Below are 11,324 nucleotides of genomic sequence, written 5' to 3'. Positions count from 1 at the left end.
TATTTTTTATAATACAAATTATATTACAATAATTTGTCTTTTGCAGAATATAAATGCAAACATCCATAAAAGGATATATAACTGCGTTTTTACATGTCTTAAACCAACCATGTCTAAAATCATTTAATACTTTGTGTGCAGTGTTATTTCTGCTCAAGAAAAATGAGCATGAATTTAATTAGGGGTAGCCTTAATTACACAGTTTCATACACATCGTACGATTTCAATTGTTTTTTGGTGAGTGTGCGCAATAGATTTTAACCTTTAATTAATTAGATCCAAAGAAGAGAGAGTATTGCTTTAAGAGTACTGAATAATTACTGCAATAATATAGAATTTCGGATATATTTGCTTTCAACATGATTCACAGTGGGTGATAATTAATGGTTCAAGTTGTTTGAGGTTTTGACCTGAAACATTTCCACTTGTAGTCAACTGGTTGATTGGTTAGTTAAAATTGTCTAAAACTCTCCTTCGATAGTTCGATTTCACAATTGAGCTTAGGATATTCGGATGAGCTTACTTATTAAGGCTGCAGTTAGTTAGGCCTGGGTTAGACTTAGGTTGATCAGCCATTGATTGCAATTATTATTGCCCAAGTAATGGTAGTACCTCTCATTTTTTTTTTTTTTTTGTTGTTGATAATTGGTAGTACCTCTCATTTATTCCTAGCAGAGTGACGGAGTTAGGATTTTAGTTAGAAGGATCAAGACTAAAATAAAAGGTTTAATTCCTGAAAAAGAAAAAGAATTCAACATAGCACATAAGTAACAAACTAAACAAATAGGTAAAAAGAGTAATCAAAAAAATTATAATTTAATTTTAAGTTGTAATTTACATTTAATATATGTTCGGTGTCAATTAATATTTTCGCATCTAGTATCTACATTTCTCTATGATTTTAGTCAACTATAAGTATATAATTGGCTTGAATATGCTTTTGTCCTCAAGTTGTAGGGTCAATTTCATTTTAATACTCAATAATTATTTTTGGTCAATTTAGTCCCTAGTTACTTACTCATTTCAAACATGTTTCAAATGCTACCTTTGCCATCATCTAGCTCACAAAATTTAATGAGGTGGTTGGCTAAATGCTTAGTGACACATTAAAGGGTTTAATAACAATAAAAAAGAAGTCTAATTAGTTTCAGTTGAAAAAATAAGAAGAAAAAAAAACCACCACAAGTAAAAATTAACTCACAAAAAACCATATATTTCTAAATAAAAGTACTTTCATTTCTTTTTCTTGATTTTCCTCCACTTTCTTAACAATCAACTACTAAGAAACCATTTTAAGATTATATTAATTAAGCACACCGGCCATCCACTGCAAACCCCCATTTTAGCCTCTCAATGTGTTTATGTTAGTTTTTTTTTTAATCCTTGTTAATATATTAGCTTATTTATTTATGTAACGTTTCTCAAAGCCCCACTTCTTTTAAATAAATTTTTTAACAAAAATTTAAAAGTAATGTTCAGGCATAAACTATTTTACATCTTTATAAACTATTGATGTGATAAATTCTCACTAGTTCTTATTTGGACTCACCATAAACATCACATTTATATTTATTAATAACCACTCATCATATCAGTAGTTTGTAAAATAGTTTGACTTTAGCAATTTTCAAAACTTAATCCAAACGCATGTTTAAACTGATATTTGTGCTTAGTTTTGGCCAATCAATTTGGTGACTATTAGGGGTCAAGTAATTGTCTAGTGATGATAGTATTTTTTGTGGTGCCTAATGTTTGTAGTTTGAACTCCATTATTTTTTGTGGTACCTAATGTTTGTAGTTGGAACTCCATTACCCCTCTTCCAATATCTACTTATCTAATAAAATAAATAAAAAAATTTATTGTTATTTTTGAATAACCCTAGCCATGGATATACTAGTTTTAATGGATTTGAATTTGCATTTGGGTGTCCTATATACCACTACTTTCAAAGAAGGTTGTCAAAAATTGCGATACCTATCCAAAAAGAGCAGGATCGTATTAAGAACATTTAGGATTGTAAGTAGGATCGCGTAGGATCATGTAGGATTGAATCATAGGATTGTTCTGATCCCACTCAAAAATGAAAATTGGTTTGAGCTGACAGAAAGCCAACTACCTCCAATGGATAGCAAATTACCAATTGCCCAATAGAACCTTATGAATACTGAAGTGTCAAAATTACACTTAGGTGAACTTAAAATTAATCTTAAAAAATACCTAACTTTAAAACTTAAAAATCCCTATTCATTATTCAATAACTAAAAATCGTGTAGCCCCCTTTGTGATTACCCCATGGATGCTGGTGCTGAGTTGGACATGGATGGCAAAATGGATGATGATGATAATGATTATGATGGTGGTTATGCAAGAACCTTGGAATGGATGATTCAATAGTCACTTCACCTTATTATTCATATTGCTTTTGGAGTATTTTATATTGTAGTTAGCTAGTTTCCATTTGCTAACTTATTTTTGATTTTGAACTTGAAACTAATTTTGAAACTTTTTCCATATGTGTTGATAGTTATTTTGGTACTTGATTGCTAATTAAATATTTGCTGAACTTTTTGGATATATTGTGTTAAAACTTAATTATATTTTTTTCATTAATATAGATGTGACGATGTATGGTATACAAATTACGTCACATTGATGCAAATTGTTGGTTTTTGTTTTTTATTTTTATTTTTTATTTTTTTAGGGATGAATTCATAATTTATGTGATTATTCAACATAAAAAGTCATTACTATTGTATTTTTTGTTATTTTCCCAAAAAAAAAAATACTCCTATAATCTTAACTATATTCTGCAATTCAATCTTACAGTCCGCAATTCCACTTACCTCTCACAATCTTATATAAGATCCTGATTTTGATAAGCTTGCTTCCAACCATTGTTTTAAAGTTTGGAAAAGGTAGCAGTTCTAAATTTTTTGGCCCAATCAACGACGACGCAAATAATTTAATTAATTATTTAAGAATATAAATAAAAACTTAGATAGAATAAATTTAGAAATATTTTTTAGTTGTGACATTGCAATTCAATTAATCCACCATCGTATAAAAAAATAAAAATTTAAAAACACACTCACAAATTACACGCCACTAAAGGCTAAAATAGGAATGATGGTGATGGCTTGGTGGAAGGTGTGGGGTTGAATCGTCAGGGTTAAGATTAGAACTTAGAAATAGAAGAGGCCAAAAAGGGTGATGGGATGAAAGTATTTTTCTCGTTTTGAAGGAGGTGAGGCCCTCCCACCGTCAAACAGGTCATCACAGACAACACAACAAATTAAATAACGTTATTATGCGATGATGACATGTTTGATTAGTTTTATTGCCAATTGCCACATAGGGCCTTTTTTAGATATATATCTATAGAGAGAGTGGATCTTCTAATTGCACTATCAGACTCATAAATAGCAATAATTTCACTCCTTACGAATCAAAATGATGATAACATATATTGATTGATGAATCACATTAATTCATAGTTTGGTTGGTGATTATCATTTATCAGTCGTCTGATCAATCCAAACGATTATGGCGTTTGGAACTTGGTTTCTTTGTTTTCTTTTTAATAATTTATACAATAAATAAAATAAAACTTATGTACAGTATCTTCGGTATTGTTCTTTAAGTTCATCTCTCAAAATTTAATTATGTAGCTACTAAACTAAAAAATCCATTTTCATTCTATGAGAAAAAAGATACATGACATAATTTTATGAGGAGAACTTAAGAAATAACACCTAAGTACTGTATTTAAGTCTTACTCCAATAAATATCCCATTGTAAGGGAAAGAGGCCATGCCACTTGACTTAGCTACAAATTCTTGGCAAATTTGTCTATTTTTAATATGGTTAAGTTTCAACTTGTGATTAGTGTATTATGGTGGTTTCATGTATAAGCAATGTAATTTTGCTTCATTTATTTCATTGTAAAACACAAATTAATGTAAAATATTTTTCAAGTGTTTTGTGTGACATGTAAAATGTTTTTTAAGTGTTTTGTGTGGCATGTAAAATATTTTTTAAGTATAAACCAATCAAAGTTGCCAATGTTGAAGGTTTAATGATATGACCGCAGTCACCTATGACTCTGGCAACCAAACTACTTGTCACCAGACCATTGGACCTTGACACTGAATGCCAAACCAACCAGGCTAACGATTTAGCCACCAGATGGAGGGGAGTCACTATATTTTTGTAAAATGTTTTACTAAATTTTTAAAGTTAAAACGTTTTGCAATATTTTACAAAGGATTTTATGATTAATGAAAAATATTTTTAGGTTTAAACAAATTTTTTACAATGAAACAAATATAATAAAATGTTAAAAATATTTTTTGTAAAACAATTTATAGCGAAATAAACGGAGCTGACAATTAGATATTGACATTTAAATATGCTGTAAAATTCAGGATGGATTTGGGTATATTCCTAGATGGACAGAGCGAAAATGTAGCGTTATTCCCATGCACTTACACATGGACAAGTGCGCTCCAATCATATACATCTACAGAAAACGAAGATGGGATTTGTATATATAGATCGAACAGTGCAGTCACCCGTGCAATTAACAACCTTTCAGCAAAGCAAGAACACACCGCATGACTTTTGTGGTGCATTTTGACATATATGGAGTTCTGAGTGGATGGTTGATGAAACCATCAAGGTCGGTTGGTGGGGCCAGGATAATGAGGTACCATGATAGGTGGGGTGAAGATGAGGAGCACCATAGAGTTTCTCATTCAGTCATGAGCTTCTTGCAGGGTGTAAGTTGTAAATGACAGTTGACACAAACACAAGCAGTCACAACCAAAAAGTTTTTCTCCCACTCACTCTATCACGTTAATCACGCAACTACATGTTCAGTTCTTCTTCAGCCCTCTCTCTCTCTCTCTCTCTCTCTCTCTAACAAAATAGTAATTATCATAAACAGATTAGATGGAAAATTTGACTGTAAATAGTACTTTAATTGTTTTGTACCATACTACTTGCCTTTAATATAAAAGGAAAGCCACTGTCAGGTTATTACAAAAATTTTCACCACATTTTTTTTACCATTCATAGTTTATCGCATTAGAATTGTGACAAATTAGTGATACAAAAATTATTGTAATCACACTTTGTACATATATAAAACAAATGTTGAAATGATTGCTATGCTTTTGAGGAGTTTGTGTATGTGAGTGAGAGAGAGAGATGTTACACATATAACATATTTTAAGCACCAGCAAGAAGATAAAGTTAACTAGGCAAGATTGGAACCTAGCAAGCAAACAAGTTAGGGGGTTGGTATATCTACAATATATGACCTATTTAACTTCAAAAAACCTAGGAGTGTTGGATATATAAGATGTCCAGAATGAATATAGTGGCTAACAGCAAAAAACGGTCTCATGAAAGGAAGCCTGGCACATGTAAATTACATAATGTAATAGCTCACTATATTGAGCGTGCGTTTGCCTAAAAATTATTTTGCGTTTTGCGTTTTTGGTTAGGTCCCACAACATTATTTACGATTCAATCAAACTTATGAAAAACGAACATAATCAGTAAATCTTAGGTCCCACAACACCATTCATAATTTAAAAATTATTTTACTACGTGTTTTCAACAATAAATTTTTAGTTTTCAAATCAGAATGTCACTTTGTGAAATGCTGTAGGCAAAAGAAAAGGCAAAGAGAGAGAGAGAGAGAGAGAGAGGGGTTGGCGTTTGTTACAGGCTGTGATCACTGATCACTCAGTTACTGTCTACAGGCAATATAAAGTGGTGAAAGACTAGAAGTGGTAGAGCTCTCAGAAGAGAGAGAGAGATAGATTATCTTTGTACAAGAAAGAATAGCGCACTAATAATAACCTTTTTGGCATTTAAGGAAAAGAAGAAGAAATGGGGTAAAAGTTAATTAGGGGAACAAGCTAGAAATCCATCTATTTACGTGACAATGGTAACTATTCCAAGAAGAAGTAGAAGAAGAATTCGTATTAGTGGAGGACCAAAAAACCTAATCATTCATATGAAAGTTAAGTTACATGCTCCTACATATGGGCCAAAACAATGTGGTGTTTAATAATTGAAACAATTGCATGCACATATATCCTCTTTTAATAAGAGATACAGAGGGAGCTTAATGCTAATCTTTTTCAAGATTGAGGGGTCCAGTTTTTTCACAGAAATAGTGAAAGTGAAGAATAAAGATAGCAAAAGCAGCAAAGAAAAAGCAAAGCTTTTCTCTCTCACTGGTCACAAAACAGAATCACAATGAGAGATGATATGCTCAGTGGCAATTAGCACGGAGGGAGAGGCTCACTCTCCAAGACTCTAAAAGGCTTAACACAAAACATTTATTTATTTATTTATTTTTGCTATACATACCAAAAAGAAAAGAAAAACGAACCCTAAGGCTTTAGATGCCACATTTCTCTCTTTTCCTTACTCTCTCATTCATTCAAATGTTGACAGTCTTTCATTCAATACGCTTTCAAGCCACCACTTTTTCAGACACTACCAAATCACACCACACTGCCCCTAATTATTATGGGGTGCCCTACAGAAATAGAGAGAGGGGCAAACGCTATAGGCCAAGCTAAACACTGAGAGCCTAGGAAGAGGCTGAGAATCAGCTAAGGCCTTTCCCAGCCACTGCTAGTGTGCTTGTTTCATATATCGACATAGTTCTGTAAGCTGTAGCTGAGCAACCTGAAACTCAGACCTTGATAGTTGAAAGAGACGGAGAGGGACAAACCGAGACAGTGAGAGTTCGGATACAAACTGAACATAAAACAAATCAAAGATATGCCATTAAGGCACATATAATAACAGTCCCAAGTCCACCATATAGATTCCAAAGTGATTTTTTTGAGAAGAGTAGAGCATTAACAACGACGCTTCAACAAAGTATTGAGGTAGAACATCAAATCCTTTGAAAATCTGTGCCAAATGACAGATTCCATTTTTCAAATCAAACTTCATAAATATAATGATCAGCCCTGCACAGACATATTTGTATATATTTAACTAGTAATTTGCTACCGTAGTAGGCAATATTGGTCCTGCATTTACATGCAAAAGAAATGGAAATCACTACAATCAACAGCATCAATACTAGCAACCAAAAGAAGAACTAATTATGGCAAATGATCAACATAAAATAATAAAAATATTAGCTTGATTAATTTTAGAATAAAACACTATCTCCTTTTCGCAACTTTTACATTTTGATCTGCACCCACAAAAGAAAAATAAACAAACAAACAAAAACAAACATATACCTAAATGAGTTTCAGATAGTTTCACATTTTCCCTATTTTCACCATCCTTTAATTAAGCTCTCTAGCTACCTCTTGATGCCCCTCATCATCTAGGGCAAAGCACTATATTGTTGCAAGTCACCCCCCCATGCTTGAATTCCATTCCAGTTGCTCGCGTTGTCATTACCACGATTGCCTTCACTGTCGGTTGGAGTAGGAGTCACTGACCCATAAGAGTTCCCAAAGAACCACTCAGTTGGTGTGTCACCACTTGTACCACCTTCTTTTCTTGAGTTTTCAACACCACAAGCTTCCGGTTTTGAAATCTCCAGGTTCTGAAAAACAATGGGTTGTGGTTTCTGTGCGTGGTTTTCAAGAGGAACTGAGGAAACGCTGTTATCCTTGTGAGTATCTCCACCAAATAGCATAGCTAGCCTCTGCTGTTGCAGCTTCCAGTGCAAGTCTTGGTTTATAGAACTCAGAGATTCTATAGAAGAAGCAAGACTGCTGTGAACGTTGAGAGTGCTCGTGTTCTGAGCTGGAGCACTAAAACCAACACCGCTATTATTAGGATAATTAAAACCCATCAGAGAATTAGAGGTTCCAGATGGATCAAGAGCAAAGCAAGGACTAGTAACACTTCCAGAAGCCAAATTAGCAGAAACATCTCCGAGTCCAAAAGAAGAAAACTGGTTGTAAACACCAGTAGTTGGAGAGTGATGAAGTCTTGGGAATGATAGCCCACCAAGTTGAAAATCCATGGCTGTAGGAGATAAACCATGGAAGAATTTCAAACCACCGATCTCTGAAGATGATGAACCAGAGTCTTTGGAGTCACAAGACAGCCTTGAAGATGACTTGACCTTCTTGTTTTTCCGGCAACCACCACCAATGGGAACGTTTCTCAAGGCCCCACCTTTTGTCCAGTACCTTCTACAAGTCTTGCAGAAATGCCTTGGCTGTGTGAGACTGTAGTTGTTGTAGTAGCAGAATTTAGTGTTTGGTGAGTCACAACGTGGGCACTTTAGACCTTGCTCTGGTGGCCTTGCCGCCGCTGTTTTCCGGCTACCGGCGGAGCCTTGGTTCTCATCTTTTGTCACGGGCTTCGCCGGAATGTTATCTTGTGACATCATTGCACTTGCAATTGCAAAAAGAGAGAAAGAGAGAAAGATAGGTATGTGGGAAAGAAAAAAAATAATTTAGATGTGGGTGTTGTTTTGTTTGATCAGTTTCCTTTGGCAGAGGCAAAGATACTAAATTGAATGGTTTCATGCATGGGGGTGAGAAATGGTGAGATCAAGGATGTTGATGGATGGGTGCCTGTGATCTTCATCAAAGAGAGGGAGATTGGGATTTTAGAATATAATTATAAATATTATTAAATATATATATATATATATATATATTTATTTATTTATATCCTATATATATATATATATTATGGAGGGTACTTTAGGAGCCGGGGGACTAGATCTGTGAGAAGTGGAATAAATTTAGTAAAAAAAGCTACTGGCTTCCACATGAGACTAGAAAAAAGTAGTCGGTCTATATATGTACAAGGAGAGAGAAAGAAAGAGAGAGAGAGTAGAGACAAGGAAGCTATAGATTATCTGAAACTGAACTGGCAGAATGAGAGATCCACAACTACAAGAAAACGATTGGATATAACAAAATTCCTATTCTTCATGGTTGATGATGAGAAATGTTGGTCATTTATGAATCATAATTAAATCTCATGTAATTAAGCACACAAAGGGGATTCCTTTAATACAAATATATAAACAAATCATTCCATTAATTGTATCTGTATGGTACTTTCGTAATACAGATTTACTAGTTTTTACTTGGTATTTTTAAGACATTTATCCCCATTTCACTTTAAAATGTATTACATACAAAAAAAAAAAAAAAACACTCATCTCCTTGAAAATCCCTACTTGATAAAATCTTAAAAGGTTGGTTTAAAAATAATGCAATTTGTGAGTGCTCTTTTTATCTAAAGTATGGCATTATAAATTTATGATTGAATTCATAGATAATTTGTTCTAAATTACTCGGTCATGAAATGTACTCAAATTTCGATTCTTTTGTTAAAAACATCACTATCCCGATTCTGTTATGGGATTACTACTACATAACCAAAAAAAATGAAAAACAAAGAATCAAGTAGGTACGGGCATTTGGTCATCTTTTGGATGTGACGAGTGGAAGGGAAGCATGATTCATATACATGAAAGCGTTAGCATAAAAATGCTTGAAGTCTTGGATTTAATAGGAAAAAGAAGAGGACATTTTATCCAAGTGGGGATAAGATAGAGCAGCAATGACAGGGGGCAGTGGGAGTAGGGCTAATTAGTAGGGTGAAGCATAGAGTCAGTGAGGCAAGCAGCAGTGCAGCTGTGGGGCTCTGCCACTCCCTGCAACTTTGTCTATTCCTTCCCATGTAATGTCCCTTTTGAACCTAAAAAATAACCTCATCTCACTCTACAGAGCCCATACAGGAACTCGCACGTACGAAATTCCCCTCTTTCTCTAATTTCTGTCATCTCATATTAACCATTTCATAAACAGTAATCAAGGAATCTAAATACCACGGGGTGTGTGACTTGGTGATTGGAGTTCTCATATCGCTTCACATGATACTTAGTAAGAATTGAGCAATTTCAGTAATGACGCTTCAGTGAGTGTGTTGTGCCCACGATAATAGCCTTATCAAGCTTTTGGTAATATATATAGTATTATTCATTACCATTACGTAATGTGAGGTTAATAAGTCTACACTAAAAACCCACTTTTTTATTTAAAAAGAAAGAATCACGACATAAATAAAAAAGGATTTCCTTCAATATATATTTGCATAATTTCTCTTATAATATATGAGTAATTATTTGAGAGAGGGGGACTATTTAATTAGAAATTCAATAAATCTAGAGATACAACAAAATTCATAATTGTATGAACTATCAGACCATAAATAAAGAATTATAAAGTAGTTCTAGCAATAAGCAAATATGAAAATCAATAAAATTTGTGAAATTTGTTTTAAAAACTCTTTTATTTTTAACATTTACTCTTATAAATATGGCCTTAGTAAAAGGCTGCTGATTTGGTTTCAGAGTCTCAAGATTAGACTAGTCCTTTAAGGAGGCAGTAGTATACCATATGCTCAACTCAGTATACCATATGCCTTTGATCAGTAGCCAATTACTCCATATGAGCAATGCAAAGAAAGCTTTTTTAATTAGTTCATTGATTTGCATTAATGACTTGTGAAGCTCTCTCAAGTCTCAATCTTTTAAATTCATGAACACCCATATGTCTCAACCAGAGTAACCAAACTACTCTCCTACGGTACATGAGTCAGGGGTGCAAAAGTAAGTACATCTCTGACGAACCTCAAAACTGCAAAAAAGATACCCTTCCCAATACTTGAACAACCGGGTTTTAACGGTCGCGATCATTTCTTGCTAGTTTGTCTTCTTGTAGCTTTGGCTGATGGAAAACTTTCTGGGAACCAGAAGATCTAGTTTTACTCTGAGAGAGAGAGAGAAAAAAGAGATTTTCTTTGAGCCCATTTTATCTGCTATTGATTGCAGGGAGACAATTGAAATTAATTTCTTACTTTCCGGCCTTATCCATTAGAAACAATAAATTTAGTCGCAGTTATTTATTTAAGAATTAATAGTTATGTTAGTGATAATATCTTCTATCCTATGTGAACTAAACAAAGCAACTTTAAAAAAAAAAAAAAAAAAAATCTGAAACAAATTCACCAACAATTCAACACAATCTTCAAAAATTAGGGCCCAATCTAATCAGCCAAAAATATGAAATTATCACTTACTAACGCGCCTTTAACAATTGTTTATTTTTTTAAGCTTATTTTTATATTAATTATTAAAAGATATAGTTTTTGGAAACTTTTATATTAAACATGTCATAAAAAGTTTAAAACTAGATAATTTACCAACAAAAAAAAAAAAAAAAACTCTTTTCAGTATTTTCCAAACACGCACTTAGTTTCAACTTTGCTCCCCTCCCATTTGATTTCCCCCCCCCTCTCT

At 33.4% G+C, this 11,324-nt stretch overlaps 1 protein-coding gene across 1 annotated transcript; it reads right to left on the bottom strand.

Annotated features, from left to right (window-relative positions):
• Positions 1–7,156: 7,156 nt before the first annotated feature.
• Positions 7,157–8,885, bottom strand: LOC126733034 (dof zinc finger protein DOF5.7-like). Its single transcript, XM_050436151.1, has one exon. It carries the CDS (start codon positions 8,391–8,393, stop codon positions 7,371–7,373), a length of 1,023 nt encoding a protein of 340 aa, XP_050292108.1. The 5' UTR covers positions 8,394–8,885; the 3' UTR covers positions 7,157–7,370.
• Positions 8,886–11,324: the final 2,439 nt, after the last annotated feature.

Source organism: Quercus robur, chromosome 6, assembly GCF_932294415.1.
Source record: "Quercus robur chromosome 6, dhQueRobu3.1, whole genome shotgun sequence".
In the NCBI taxonomy this organism is placed as follows: Eukaryota; Viridiplantae; Streptophyta; class Magnoliopsida; order Fagales; family Fagaceae; genus Quercus; species Quercus robur.
The sequence above is the reverse complement of the archived record's forward strand: the minus strand, read 5'-3'. Positions and strand labels throughout refer to the sequence as shown.

Coding starts and splice junctions, on each gene's coding strand:
- LOC126733034 (XM_050436151.1), bottom strand. CDS start 8,393: ATGATGTCACAAGATAACATTCCGGCGAAGCCCGTGACAAAAGATGAG.